Source organism: Mustela nivalis, assembly GCF_964662115.1.
Source record: "Mustela nivalis genome assembly, chromosome: 15".
Lineage (NCBI taxonomy): Eukaryota > Metazoa > Chordata > Mammalia > Carnivora > Mustelidae > Mustela > Mustela nivalis.
In genome coordinates, this window is record NC_139034.1 from 33,150,370 (window position 1) to 33,166,626 (window position 16,257).

General features: G+C 35.4%; 1 protein-coding gene across 9 annotated transcripts in view; it reads left to right on the plus strand.

Moving 5' to 3' along the window:
- Nucleotides 1-16,257, plus strand: part of ZC3H13 (zinc finger CCCH-type containing 13) — a 101,272-nt gene that overhangs the window by 62,524 nt on the left and 22,491 nt on the right. For 5 of the 9 annotated variants that reach the window (XM_082700613.1, XM_082700612.1, XM_082700614.1 and 2 more), the window contains exons 9-12: nt 1,420-1,730; nt 4,574-5,038; nt 11,829-12,020; nt 16,076-16,159. In XM_082700613.1, coding sequence (XP_082556739.1) covers nt 1,420-1,730; nt 4,574-5,038; nt 11,829-12,020; nt 16,076-16,159 — 1,052 coding nt within the window. The remainder of the gene's footprint in view (nt 1-1,419; nt 1,731-4,573; nt 5,039-11,828; nt 12,021-16,075; nt 16,160-16,257) is intronic. The other 4 variants (XM_082700616.1, XM_082700618.1, XM_082700617.1 and 1 more) reach the window with 2 other exon arrangements.

Here is a 16,257-nt window from a genome sequence, read left to right on the forward strand (position 1 = left end):
TAGTTCAGGCCAGCAGTTCTTAACAAGGGGTGATTTTTGCTTTCCTGGGGAAATTTGGCAGTGTCTGGAGTATTTTTTACTGTTACGAATGGGGGGTGAGAGGGAGCATGAGACTGGCTTCTGGTGGGTAGAAGCCAGGAATGCTGCTGATCTCCCTGTGATGTACAGTACAGCCCCCCCACCCCCCACTACAGTCACTGAACACAAAGTGTCAGGACCGCCAAGACTGAGAAACCCCGGTGTAGGATTAATAATGACTTTGCTACTATTGTGGGTATTAAAAATACCATAGGCACTGAAGGTGTTCTAAAATATTTTGACTAGGACTTCAGAACGTTTTTGAACAAATATCTAATCTTCAGAATGAGGACTAGGATACTAATCTGGGTATGTGCTGTCTGGAATGTTATTTTTTAACATTCTTTCTGGTCCCATTTCTTTTTAGTTATTGCACAAATGTGTGTATTCCAGCTTCCTGTCACACACACATTTTGCATAATCAGTGTAAACCAGGGCCCAGGATTTAACATATTGTAGGAGTGACTCCATTGTGCTTTGTGTGGTTATAAGTTGTTTCTTTGGCAGCAGTGAAAGAAGGTGATTGGAAGGGAGTAGAAGAAGCCTTTGTTAAACCAGGACTCATGAACTTAATCTGTACTGGCCAAGAGTGAAGCCTGGTTATTTAAGATAAAGACTGTGTAGACAGTATGTCCTTAACCATATCATTCTATCCCCATCCTGAATCTCACCCCAAGCAGGGCAGACTTCAGGTTTGGCTTCTTAATTGATGATGACTTCCCTTTCCCCACAGCCGTGAGTTATAGGCACTCTCACAGCCGCTTTCTTCTTCTTTTTTTTTTTTTTTTTTAAATATTTTATTTATTTATTTGACAGAGAGATCACAAGCAGGCAGAGAGGCAGGCAGAGGGAGAGGAGGAAGCAGGCTCCCCACTGAGCAGAGAGCCCGATGCGGGACTCGATCCCAGGACTCTGGGATCATGACCTGTGCAGAAGGCAGCGGCTTAACCCACTGAGCCACCCAGGCGCCCCTCACAGCCGCTTTCTATCTAGATCTCACTAGTCTGTTTCCTCTTTAGCCTCTTGCGGTTTCCTTCCCCCAAGTACCTATTCATGAGGTCAGAGATTATCTCTGATTAAGAGTGAATTCCATACTTTAAGTGAGGATAATATTCTGTTTGTGTTCAGCGAGAGTGCTGCTTGGAGCCCAAGCTTGGGAGCAAGGCAGTATATATCTCATCTAGGACTGTGGTCTCAGGCTGACCTAAAATCAACCAGATCTTTAAAAATTAGCTTCTTACTGTACAGCGTTGTGAATTGAAATTTATCCTAGAATTATGATTCACACTTTTAACTTTAACTTTAGCATTCAGCTTTTTTAATTGTTGCTTTTCTTTACAGGTCTACTTCCCCAGTAGGACAGCATCACTCTCCTATATCTTCTAGACATCACTCATCTTCCTCACAATCAGGATCATCTATTCAAAGACATTCTCCTTCTCCTCGTCGAAAAAGATCTCCTTCACCATCTTATCAGAGGACAATAACTCCACCTTTACGACGCTCTGCATCTCCTTATCCTTCACATTCTCTGTCTTCTCCTCAGAGAAAGCAAAGTCCCCCAAGACATCGCTCTCCAATGCGAGAGAAAGGGAGGCATGACCATGAACGAACTTCACAGTCTCATGATCGGCGTCATGAAAGAAGAGAAGGTATGCACTGTATTTTATCTTGATTTTTTTTTTTAGCGTTAAATATTTTCTTTGTTAACTTGACATTCAGATTTATTGCTACAGTAAGGAGAAGAAGAAAACCGTGTTGTATTAAGTCTTTAACAGAGAAGAGTGCTTGAAGGCAGTAAGAGGCGCTTTTAATGACACAGGAACATATAAACTATTAAATGTACATAAGTGGGCATTTTTTTTTTAAAGATTTTATGTATTTATTTGACAGAGAGAGATCACAAGTAAGCAGAGAGGCAAGCAGAGAGAGAGGAAGGGAAGCAGGCTCCCTGCCAAGCAGAGAGCTGATGCGGGACTCAATCCCAGGACCCTGAGATCATGACCTGAGCCAAAGGCAGCGGCGTAACCCACTGAGCCACCCAGGCGCCCCCATAAGTGGGCATTTTTATGTATACTGAGGTAGTGCTTTCTAAGATGTTTTACTTGGGTACTCTCGAGTTCTAGAAATTTTTGACTGTCTGATTCTTAAAACATCCCTCTAATTGCTTAATTGGTTCTTTAAAAAAACAAAAAAGTGAATGGAAGAAAAGCAGCAAACCAGGGGGCATAGTTTGAAAGCATCGCCTATGTTTTGATAAAGAGGTAAGGGCTGGGGGAATATTGAGAAGGTCGGTGTAAGCCAAGTGATCAGTTTTCTAGGTAAAAAGAAGTTAACAAAGCAGTTTCCCTTTCTAGATCCCTGAGAATTAAGTTAACTTTGGATTTGCTGCTCCTTGTTAAAGCTGAGGTGCTATTATCTGGCAATATAGTGTAATAGTTCTGATCTCTTTCTGTACTCCTTATCTAAGCCTCTTGACCTTACATATTTAAGGTTTTTTCCCCTAACTTCTGAGTTGGTGTTTAAACATAATGAGTACTCAGGAAATATTGCTTAGTTGCAACATTTCCCTTTAATGTGCATTTTAAAATAAACCTCTGAGAGTATATTACAGTAGTCTTCTGTGAAACATGTTGAATTTCGTTGTTCTCTTCCTATCAGCAGTGCAGTAATTAATCAAGTTCTTTTATTCAAGAAAATGATGTACATCTAGGTAGGGATCAGAGAGAGCTTCTGTTGTATAGTTTCTTATGTATATCATTTTGGAACCAAAACAGCACAGCAATATTTATGGAACATTGGTAAGATAGGAAAATTCTCTTAGCACCTGTGCATTAATTTTAATAAGATCTTTAACTGGAGTTGACTGGGAATATAGTGTACATTTAATGAGTACTTATTGAGTGAAAGCTCTAGTGTGTTTGATATCTGTTTTGAAATAATAATGAGGGGAAATAGTATGTGGTTGAGTCTTAAAAGAATTTTTTGTCTGTGTGCTAAGAGTGGCCTGTGTTACAAGAAGAATCCATTTAATAATAAACCATATGTGTTTAGTTTCTTTGTAAAGATGTTTCTTTAACCTTCCAAACAAGATATGTAGCAATTTGTTCCTCAGTTTAGATGTCATCTTCTGAAATAAGAATAATTTTAGTGGAAGAATGGGGAGGTAGGTAAAGAACAAAATTTAGTAACTAGATCTGAAAAGACAGATGGAATCATGAAAAGGATCTGGTACTGAGTGAACATGTTTTTAGGCCCAGTTGGCATTGGAGGAGGACTAGAAGTCATAAATTGCACCAAAATGGTTGGAAACCTATCCAATCCTTGCCTACTGCTGCTGTTCTTAAAGGGCATTTGTGAATGTAAGCATATGGACTATGTAATTGGCAGGAGAGATGAGTTATTAATGTGAAAATCTAGGGGGTCTTGTGGATACTGTTTGGGTGCTTAAGAAAGTCTGTAGACCTAGCCACCTGGGACAAAGAGAAAAGAAGGTAAATTAATAATAGGCATACGGCTCTTAGGCATATGGCTGCTGTAACTGCTAAAATAGCCTCAGATCTTGAAGTAGTTCCAGAATGTGAGAGCAACACAAAAAGGAGTCTGACTTAGAAACAATGCAATGTTTGTTTTCTAATGTTCTCTTGTTAGTCCTTTGACTTCATATCAGATTTATATTGTGATCAATTTCTGCCTGTTCTAGGCACATCTAAAGAATAGTTTATGTTCTTTGCAAATTCCATTAGGTATGGGGTTGCCTAAGCCATTTAGGCACTGGGCCTCTTAATTTCTTCATTTAGATGGTGACAAGGTTGAATTAAATAATCATTGAGTTTTGTTTCAGCTTTTTTAAAACTGAAGTTCCTTTCTTATTTTTCTGTGAAGCATTAGAAAATGCTTTAATGAGAGAAAACCTGAGAGACAGAGGAGTGATTCAGTAAACAGTTCAAGAAAAAGAGAGGGGGAGTAGCAAAAGAGAGGGTGAGTAGCAGCATCTCTTTGCCAGCCAGCATACTAAGTGTAGGCCAGCCACTCTTAAGTACTTTAAGTACACTTGAGGTAGTCACGGATAGTCCAGTTTGGCCCCTTCCTTGGTAGAGATGGCTAAAGTCACTGTGTACCTCTAGTTCTACAAGTAATTTCTAAAAAATAAACCATCAGTGATATGAGATCAATTTATTTGTTTCATTTGTTTAAGATAAGTATGGATAAGTTGGGGCATGGGAAGATCCTAATCAAAGTTTATCTAATCAAGAACATAGTTATTCAAGTGTTAATAAAATTAGCTTTGGAATTGTAGTTTATGTGTGGTTTTAATTTTCTTATTTGCCCACGTTTTCTTTTTTGTATTTTCTGCAAAGAACGTGAATTACCATTTTTAAAAAATTTTTAGCTCTATATTATATATGTATTGTCTATATATGATACATGTATTGTCTGGTTTCTCAAAATTTTGTTAAAGGAATCCTAGTTGATTTCCAAACTTGCATTACAGAGACAAGAAGCAAAAGGGATAGAGAAAAGGACACAAGAGAAGAACGAGAGTATGAACAAGATCAGAGCTCTTCTAGAGACCACAGAGATGACAGAGAACCTCGAGATGGTCGGGATCGAAGAGATGCCAGAGATACTAGAGACCGACGGGAATTAAGGGACTCCAGAGACATTCGGGACTCCAGGGAGATGAGAGATTATAGCAGAGATAACAAAGAGAGCCGTGACCCCAGAGATTCTCGGTCTGCTCGTGATACCCATGACTACAGGGACCGTGAAAGTCGAGATACTCATCGAAAGGAGGATGCCTATCAAGAAGAATCCCGAAGTTATGGCAGAAACCATTTGAGAGAAGAAAGTTCTCGTACTGAAATAAGGAATGATGCAAGAAATGAGTCTCGAAGTGAAATTAGGAATGACCGGATGGGCAGAAGTAGGGGAAGAGGTCCAGAATTACCTGAAAAGGGTAAGGTTTTAACTTGTCAGTGAACTGTATCTTGTATGCTTATATAGAAATTATTAAATCTTTTAAGGTTTCTTTTCTAAATATATTCTTTTTTACATTCATTATCATCATTTTGTCAAAGTAATTTTCAATTAATTGAATTTTGGCCTTCCCTGTAAATTCCAAGTAAGAATTGTTAAATTCCTAGGACTTAGGAATTTGCTAAAGTAGCAAAAGATAAATGGGTCCTGATTAAAATCCCCTGGTAAATTATATCCAATTATGCCTACCCTCTTGATTAGTGTGGGACACTAAGAAAATTCGTCAGGCAAAAAAGTAGAGTCAAAAGGAAATAATTTCTACTAAACAGGTACAGATATGATAAAATGATTATTAAAGTGGAATTAAAATGGTGGGCTTTCGAAATTGGTGGTATCAGAAATGACTGTGTATTCCTCAGTATACTTGTGCTTTCTTCAAACCAGTTAAGATAATTGCACATCAGAATTTTGAACCATTAATTTATTCTTCCCCTAAAAAGCCTTTACCAGCACACAGTAACTATCTACTACCTAAATGTTGTATTTGCCTCCCAACTGCTTGGACTGAATTAGTTTTGACATGTGTTCCTCTCCCCTTCTGCCCTGAAATACTGCTGCAGATTTCTGAACATTTCATTTTCCATTGGTCTTTTGGTATATCTTGGTCAATATTATAACTCCATATGAAGCTGAAGGCTTTCCTTACCTTCTCCTTCATAGTTGTCTTGGCTTTTCTTAGCCCTTTGCTTTTTCATATACATTTTTAAAATGAGGTGGTTTTTTTTTTTAATTTTGTGAAAAACTTAGATTTTTATTTCAAATGCATTAAATTTATAAATTTATAACTTTTTCTATTGAGTTCTTATGTATTTTATTACTGGGTGTCCAACATTTTTTGTGCTCTTATAAGTGGTACTTAAAAAAATTCTTTTTCTTTCTTTTCAATAATGCATTTACATGGTTTAAAATTTCAAATGTATGAAAGAATATATTATGAAAAGCCTTGCCTCTATTCCTGACCTTATTCATTTCTTTGCCAATTTTGTCTGTATCCTTCCCAGATATATTCTGCATAGGCAGATTTGTAGGTGTACTCATCATCCCCATCTGGTTTTACAAACATAATTTTTTTAAAACTGTATATTATTCTATACCTTGCTGTTTTCACTTAAAAAAATACCTTGGAGATCATTCCATATCAGTGAACTTGATAAGTAGCTCTATCCCCTTCTTTGTGGTGCACATTGTCCATTGTAGGAATTACTGAAAAGATCTTTTATTTAAATTCCAGTTAACATACAGTGTAATCTTAGTTTCAGATGTACAGTGTAGTGATTAGGCATATGCATACAACACCCATTGCCCATCACAAGTTCCCTTCTTAATCCCCAACACCTATTTAACCCATCCCCCTACCACCTCTGGTAACCTTCAGTTTGTTTTGTATAGGAAAGAGTCTCTTTCTTGCTTTGCCTCTCTCTTTTTTTTTTTTTAAACTTCACTCATTTGTTTCATTTCTTAAATTCCATATATGAGTGAAAATATGTTCTTTTTCTGACTGACTTATTTTGCTTAGCAGAATACTCCCTAGCTCCATCCATGTCGAAGCAAATGGCAAGATTTCATTCTTTTTATGGCTGAGTAATATTCCATTGTGTATGTATACCATATTTTCTTTGCCCATTCATCAGTCATTGGACACCTGGGCTATTACCATAATTTGGCTGTTGTAGATAGTGCTACATTATAAATATAGGGATGCATGTATCCCTTCAAATTAGTATTTTTGTATTCTTTGGGCAAATACCTAGTAGTGCAATTATTATATTGTAGGGTAGTTCTATTTTCAATTTTTTGAGGAACCTCTATACCATTCTCCAAGTATACAATGCAAACACCTGTTTGCATTCCCACACAACAGTGCAGGAGGGTTTCCCTTTCTCCATATCTTTGCCAACACCAGTTGTTTCTTGTGTTGTTAATTTTAGCCATTTGGATAGGTGTCAGGTGATAACCCATTATAGTTTTGATTTTGTATTTCCCTGATGATGAGTGATGCTGAGCATCTTTTCATGTCTGTTGGCCATCTGTATGTCCTCTTTGGAGAAATGTCTGTTCATGTCTTCTGCCCATTTTATAATTGTATTATTCGTTTTGCAGTCCCTATCAAAATATGAACACCTTTTTGCACATAGCTAGAACAATCTGAAGTTAATACAGTAGTTCTTCCTTATCCACAGGGGCTGTGTTCCAGGATGCTGGGTGGATGCCTAAAACCTCAAATAATACTGAACTCTCCATATACTAGGTCTTTTCCTGTGCATACACACCTATGATAAAGTTTCATTTATAAATTAAGCATAGTAAGAAATTAACAGTAACTAATAATAAAATAAAACAATGATAATATACCACAGTGAAAATTATGTGAATGTGGTCTTTCTCAGAATATCTTATTTAGTGCTGTACTTACCCTTCTTATGATGAAGTGAGATGATAAAATGCCTCCGTGATGAGATGAGGCAAAGTGAATGATGTAGGCATTATTAGGTAACATTAGGCTACCGGTGACCTTCTGAAGATATGTCAGGAGGAGGATCATCTGCTTCTGGACCCCAGTTGACCGTGGGTAACTGAAATCACAGAAAGCAAAGCCACAGATAGGGGAGGTGCTATAAATTATATATTGATATTATATATCAATTATCTATTGATATATAATTATATATTGATACATACACATCTATCTATAAATGTCTCTTGAAAATACTTTAAAAAGATATTATTTAGTGACAGAGTTATTCACTAAGCACTGTTCAAAAACAGACTGGAATAATAGGGGAGGTTCCTAATTTATAGGATTTATAGGACCTAATTTATAGGACCTCCCCTATTATTCCAGTCTTTGTTTTTGAACAGTGCTTAGTGAATAACTCTGTGTCACTAAATAATTTCTTTTTAAAGTATTTTATTTTCTACCACTTACTGTTGGTATATGGAAATGAGAATTCATACTTGTATATTAATCTTACATTATTATGTCGCTGTATTTTTGTAGGAGATCTAATTGGATTCTCTTAAACATTTATGTCTGGGAACAGATTTGGCTCTTCTTATTTATTTACTGTCAATAACCTGCTGATCTTTCAATATAGTGTTGACTGTAAGTGCATTTTAAAAATAGGCTTCTTTGCTCTGTTCCAGATTTTAAAGTGTTATTTTTGGCCTTTTACCATTAAGCAGTATGTTTGTAGATTTTTAGCAGATTTTTTTATTGTGTTACAGATGTCCCCTAATCTCCCCAGTTTGGCTAACAACTTGTATCATGACCATTTTTTTTGTATACTGAGAAGGTCATAGTTGGTCTCTTTAACCTTTTTACTTATGTTATGTATTTCTTTAAAATTTAGAACTATCCAGGCATTTCTAAGATGAATGGAATTTTTTTCATTTTTTTAAAGTTCTAGATTAGGTTAAACTGTGATATTGAATGAAACATCTGTGTTTTCAATTGAGATTACATAATATTAGTGACATAATGGTAAATATTTAACGAACTCTTCAGAAGTAGTCCTAACTTTTTAGCTTTTGCCAGTTTCCATGGTATAAATACTCTTGCCATATCAGATTTTCAGCTACTGACATGAAAAGAGATGCACACAATTGGCTCTTTCAAGCCTGTGAACCAATTTTGCATGCCACTGCGTATTTCATTTTTTATGTTCTTGTTTGGCTTGGGCATCAAAGTTATACTAGACATACAAAATGTGTTAGGTAGTGTTGCTTCTTTTTTCCTCTGGAACAATTTATATATGACTAGTTATCTATTCTTCGACAATTTAACATTTGTTTGTTAAGCGTTTCCTATTTTTCTGATGGTTATAGCTTCTACTATCAGTTGAGTTTTCTCATTAAGAGTTAATAGATTTAGATTGTTGTAATAGTTACAGATTTGGTTTTTTTTTTTTTTTTTCTTAAAGCAGTGTTTTGTTTTTCCCGGAAATTTGTTTTCAAATTTTTGATACAAAGATGTTCCAAAATTTGCTTTTTTAAATCTCTTTTATATCTTTAACTATATCCCCTTATTTTTCTTGCTCAATATTGCCAGAGATGTGTCTGTTTTGAGTCTTTTCAAATAACTAATCTTTGGTTTATATTCTTTTGTATCTCTTCTGTTCTATTAATTTCTGCTCTTAAGTTTTACTTTGTTGTGAAATGTGTGGTAATTGTATTAGTAACCATTCTAAACACTTTGTAAGTTTTAATATGATTTCTTTCTTGATTCATGAATTAGGTAGAAATATGACTTTAAATTTCCAATCATAACTTTTTAAAATAAATCCCCTTCCTTAATTTTAATTGTTGTCAGAGAAGACTTTAAAGTCGACTCTTTGACATCTATATTTGTCAAGACTCTAAGCTGTGGCTCAGAAATTTACATAAATGTTCTGTGTGTGCTTTTAATAGTTGGATGCAAAGGGTGTCTCATGTCAAGCTTGTTAACCATGGTTTCAAATATATAATTATTTTTAGTCTGCCTTTTCTAACATTACAGAGAAGTGAGTTAAATCTTCCACTGTTATTGTGAATTTGTTGATTTCATATAATTTGATCAATTTTTGCTTTGAATATTTTAAAAGACTTTGCTGTTAGTTATAAAGGCAGATTATTCCTTTTACCACTGCAGAATGACCCTCTTTATCTCTAATAGTGCTTTTTGTTTTGAAGGTTATTTTACTAACATTTCCTTTGGTTTGTATTTGATAAGTATCTTTTTTCATCCTTTTCGCCTTGCTGTATCTTTTTGTTTTAAATGTGACTCTAAACAGCATAGGTTAGACATATGTTGAATCTTCTTATTGTATCTTCTCTGATTCTTAACTTTCAGATTTTTCATCTCTCTTTTGTTTCTTGGGTCATTTCCTCAGACATACCTTTTTTTTTTTCCTCCCCCCCCCCCCATGTATCTCTTAGCAGCATCTAAGCTATTATTTAATTTACTCATTCCTAGATATTATATTTAGCTCATTTCTAGTTTTTAAAAAATGTTTTAAATTTCTTCCTTGTGGTCTTTAATTATACAGATATTATGACTATTAAAATACATTGTTAACAGTGTTTAGAATTTTTCTCTAATTCTTTGAAGGCTCAAAGCCTGTTATGTATTGTGAGTATGTGTAGTTCTGCATTTTTTTAAGCCACTTTACTGAGATATGATTGACATACAAAAAGCATATACAGCTTGGAGATATGTGCTCACGATCCATCACTATTATCTATGCCATTAACATATCCATTGTCTGCACAAGTTTCCTTTTGCTCTGTCTTTACTATTTTGTATGTGTGTGATGAGAATGCTTAATATAACATCTACCCTCTTATCAAATTTTTTACTTTCCAGGACAGTATTATTAACTGTAGGCACTGTACTGTACTGTAGAGCTCTAAGTCTTATTCATCTTCTACAACTGAAACTTTGTACCCTTTGACTAACACCTCTCTATCTCCTTCTACTTCCAGCCCTTGGCAGTTAACCGTTCTGTTCTCTATTTCTAAGAGTTTAGACTATTTTAGATTCCACATATAAGTTGCACCATGTAGTATTTGTCTTTCTGTGTGTGACTTATCTCACTCAACATAATGTCCTCCAGGTTCATCTATGTTGCTATGTTGTCTCAAATGGCAGGATTTCCTTTTTTTTTTTTAAGGATGAATAATATTCTGTTATATATATATACCACATTTTCTTTATCCATTTATCTATCACAGGGTTGCCTCCTTGTCTTGGCTATTTTAAATAATACTACTGTGACATGGGCTCTCTCTTCCAGATCCTGATTTCAATTCCTTTGGATATATACCCAGAAGTGGTATTACTGAATCAAATGTGGTTCTATTTTTCATTTTTTTGAGAAACTGCTGTACTGTTTTCCAATAGTGGGTGTGTATCTTTGGATTATCATTACCACAGTCAGGATGCTCACCTGTTTATCACAGGACTCCTTGTGTTACCCCTTTGTAGCTGCACTCAAACCCCTGGCAACCAATATGTCCTCCATCTTATAATTGTTATTCCATAAATGCTTCATAATGGAACCATGCTGTATATATCCTGTTGAGATTGGCTTTTTCACTCAGCATAATTTCCTTGAGGTTCATCCAAGTTGTCACATGTATTAATAGTTCGCTCCTTGTAGTATTTCCCGGTCGGGGGATACCACAGTTTAACCATTCACCATTGAAAGACATTTGGGTACTTTCCAGGTTTTGGCTTTTACAAATGAAGCTACTATGAACATTCATTTCCCACATTTTTTAATGAAAATTTTCAGGCACCACTTAATGTCCACAAAGTACCTTGGTTCTGTATTAGAATGTTTTTGCTATAAATTGTAATTAAAGCCATAATATATATCCACTTTTTCATTATTTTCATGTTATTTCTGTGAATTAGGTGTGAACAGATAGTTTTCATTTTTTGTTTTGTTGGGTTTGGGTTAACTGAAATGAGTCTTCTTGCTTTTATGATTGCATTAAGACTTTTTTTATTGATAGGAAAAAACTGGGACTTAGCTTACCCAAGCCCATCATTAGACAACTTCGGTGTTCTGATCCAACATTTAATATTCTTTTCCACAATGATTACCATACTTTGAAACACTAACACACCTTCTTTATTTGTGTGTTTTGGGGAAGAAAGTTTGTTACTGATGAAACTTGTGTAATAAAGTATATATGTTTAAACATTTGTGTGAATATCCTTTGTTTAGGAAGTCGAGGCACAAGAGGTTCTCAAATTGATAGTCACAGTAGTAGTAGCAACTATCATGACAGCTGGGAAACTCGGAGTAGCTATCCTGAAAGAGACAGATATCCTGAAAGAGACAACAGAGACCAAGCAAGGGATTCTTCCTTTGAGAGAAGACATGGAGAGAGAGACCGTCGCGACAACAGAGAGAGAGGTTTGTCAAATCGCTTATTATTCAATAATGGCCAACAGTGTTTGGGAGAATTGTCTTTTAAAAACCATTTATTAGTTTACTTTTTAATACATCTATTAAGACTTTTGCTTGTTGATACATTTGAAACTATTATATTTACTCATGTAATCTTCCTTGTTTACTTAGTTTAAGAGAGAGTGTGTAAATAGCTAGCTACCAAAGGACCTGTTTGGCAGCATGGTGGGTACTGAGGTGTAGTAAGTACTTGTATACTGCAAGAACCTCCGTGCCCTACTTTATGTCTCTCACCTTAACCAAATAGCTTACAACCCTTTAAGGAATGTAGATGCTTGGGTGCCCATTCTAGGCATTTCTGATTGAGGAGATGATTTCCCACCTGAGTATCCTGGCCACTCACTCACTAACTTTGATAATACACCGAGTCTTATAAGAGCTGTCAGAAGAACAAAGGGGAAAAAAATTGATGATGGTAGGGTTGGGGGTGATCTGAGGAAACATTTTATATGCATGTTCCTTCTTGAGAATTTACAATAGTTTAGCTAATTTTATATTCTTGTGTATCTTAAACTAAACATTTTTGGTTAATGTATTAGATTCTACTCTGTTAGATACACTCTCTTAAATCAGTTTTGAAGCAAGATTACTCGAAGTCATTTAAAAAGGGTTTATAAGCAGTTTCTTTAACAAGCTTTTATTATACATCTGTATTAGGGCCTTTAAACTCTTTAAGATCTTATGAAGCTCTAACTAACTTTGGCTGGTTACTAAAGTAATGTTTGCTATAATGCTGAGATTAATATAGTACGAAACTTGACTGGGTAGGAAATTGAATAATGATGTTTCATAGTGGGCGGAATCACGAGGTTAACAGTGTGTGTGTTGATATGGGCAGTAATGAGAGAAGGAGGTCATTAAGACACCAGGTACTTCAGTAGTATAGATGAGATTAGACTTGGTTGAGTTGAGTTTGGTAGGGTAAGCCTAATGGATTTGTGTTAAAAGATGTGTATGATTTCCTTAGTTACAAATGAGGCTGGAATTTATATGTTGTGTGTTGATACCTGAAATTATATCTTACCTAATGCTGATTCACCTCTCCTTAATCTAACATTTTGTCCTTGTAATGCTGTGCTTTTTTAATGTCTCTTCTCTCTCTCTCTCTCTCTTTTTTTTCCTAGTTGGATATCCTAGCTCAGGCTTTTTCATCTTATTCCTGAATTCAGTAGCAGCATTTGGTTTCAGTCTTGTATTTAGTTCTCAACCATACGTGTATTAAGTTTCTGGGAACTTTGATAGTTGCTTTTTATGTATTAGCAGACTTAATATAGTAAAAGATATAAGTCTGGGAATATATATATATAAGATATCCTTTAAAATCCTTTTATCTTTATAATATTCTTGTGAGTGTTAGTATGACGACAAGAGAATTCACATTTCATAACTTAAGAGATTTAGGCTAGGAGAAGGATAGTGATTTTTCCAGTGTTACAGAGAAGTAAGTTCCAGAGCTGGAATTCAAACTCAGATCTTTTGACTGCAAGTTCTGTCCTCTTTCTGCTTTACTTTACTATAGCTACTTCAATAAATATCAGTTGTATGATTGAAACAGAACTATATATTTGAGGTTACCAGTATATTCCACAACGTTTATTGAGTACTCATGCATTTTGCTAGGTTCTTGAAGTACAGTAGTTCTGTGCTTATAGAACATAATGGGAGGGAAGATACCTCCCCTTAAAACACCCAAAAAGAAAAATGACTGTTCAGTACAATCAAGGACACAAAGAATGTGCCCAGATAGAAATTAAGGATAAGAGAGGAACCTTCTTTAGATAGACTGTGTATAAAAATTTGAAAGATGACATTTATGCAGAAGCATAAATGCAAGAGAAGAAACTAGCATTGTGAAGATTGAGGGTAAAAACACTCCATGCAGAGGGAAGAGTATGTGCCAATTCTCTGAGATAAGAAATACTATGTCCTAGAGTTTGGAAGAAGGCCAATGTGACCAGAGTATGGTGAGCAATAGGCAGATTGATAGAGGTTGAAGGTAGGGATGTGTGCAAGCACCTTGTTCTGTGCTCAGGAATTTCAGTCTTCCCTTTATTTCTTAACAGGCTGATTAGTATACACAGAGACATTTGGAGTGTGATTCATGTTACTACTGTATGAAGTTCTGTGAGATGACAGAGGAGCAGACAGGGTTCTGAGATCAGGAGAGCTTCCCTAAAGAGTTTGCTAGAAGGACAATGGAAGAACACTTTGCAGGGGAAAGGGGTAGCATGTGCTGACACGCAGGACTAAAAGAAACATATGCTTAGAGTAGTAATGAGTTATGGTGTTGGGAGTAGAGGTATGCCATAATAGGTAGGGAAGGAAAGAAACTGGGGAAAAGGACTGGTGAGAAACTATAGACCAGGTTCTAAATAGTCTAATAAACCAGGCTAAAAATTTTTGATTGGTTGCCTTGTAGGCAGGGAAAAGCAGTTGGAAAAAATAAAGTTTTCATGGAAAAAGTATAAGTAAGTCTGGGGAAGGACTGAAGACAATGATACCAACCAGTTAGACTGTTGATGACATAGACATCTAGGAAGAGGTGATCAGAGTCTGTTAAGAATACTAACTGTAGGGATAGAGAGAGGAAATGGATTAAGAAATATTTTGAGAGTGAAATTGATGGATAGCTCAGAGCTCTCCAGCTTTCATGAATGGGTATGTCATTCATTAAGATAAGGAAATAATATTAAGAGAAAAGCATCTTTGAAGAACATATTTTGGGGAAAAGATAGAAAAAAATTTCGGACACATTAAACTGATGTTCTTATATCCTCTCCATTTTCTTTGAAGTAAGAGACATTGTCTTTTGGGTTGGGGAAAATAGAATTTTTATCTGTCATAAGAAGTGTGAGTAAAAAAGTTTATTCCCTGACATGACTGTAATCAGAAATTTCAAGAATGAATTACTACATGCTGCAGTATTGAATTTCAGGTTCTGTAATCATTGTGACATTAGTATGACCCCTCAACCAGGAACTCAGATAATCTAAGACCATAAATATGTAGCATTTGGGGAATCAAAAGTGAACAATAGAACCATTTTAAATTTAAGTTGGTTTCAGCAAAAATAAAAAAGGGTTTAGGGAAACTGACTTCTTGTCCCAATATCCTAATAAATCTGCCATCTCTGTGGCTTTGGCCAGTCAACTTCTGGACCATAATTTCTGTGTTTTTAAGAAACAGCCAGATAAGATTTTGTTTTGTTTTAGCTTTAAAATTCTATGAACTTTTGTATTGATAAGTAACCTCTAAAGAGTAAATATGCATTAAGTCTTGCCTTTTTCATCTGTGATAAGATAGGAAATTCAAATTACTATAACAATTGATCCCTTCCCTGGAAACATCCTTAAGTTATTCTGCTTTTAATAAGCTGGTATTAGATATTCCACTTGAAAAGCTATTGACCATAATGTAACCCATACAATATAGGTTTATGACTAACCCATAAACATTATTACATAATATGGAAATAGAAACTTCATATAAGTAGCCTAGATCCTACCACAGTGAACTATTTTCAAAAATGGTTAATTCTGTGGAAAAGTCAATCCCATTTTTTTAATACATTTTTCTGGTCCCAGACTAATTTCCTCCTCAACTGGGCATTTGGGCAGCATGTATTCATTTTCGCTGTGTTTATATGATTCATGTATTGAAAAAAATATATTTATATAAAATGTGATGAGATGATCAGTTTAACATTTTTAAGAAAACAGCTCTTCATCTGAGTGATGAGTAATATGATTAAATAAAACTTTTAATTTATTATAAATATATATCACTAATATGAAACACTTTACATTTGATTACTTCAAGATTGCTAAGCATCAGTACCCTTAATATTCTAGTTTATGATAAATTGATATTGCAGCAACAATTATTGACAGATGTTTTGTTCTACTATATTTTCCTCACATAGTAGCTGCACTTTGATATGTATATATTTTGGCCTGAAATTAGAGGTGTGACTTACGAGGGAAATTTTTTTTTTCCTTCAGCTCCTATGTTCTACACCTCCTGCTGCCCCTATCCTTTGCCACCAGTGTTCTCAGGTCCTGCTGGGGGGACAGAGAAGATCAGAGGTGAAGGGTAGAGATGGCAGAAAGTGGGGTTGGAGCAGTGGGCTGGAGGTAGGGTAGGGAGCATGCAGAGAAAGATCAAAGGTGGATCAGTGGGAGGT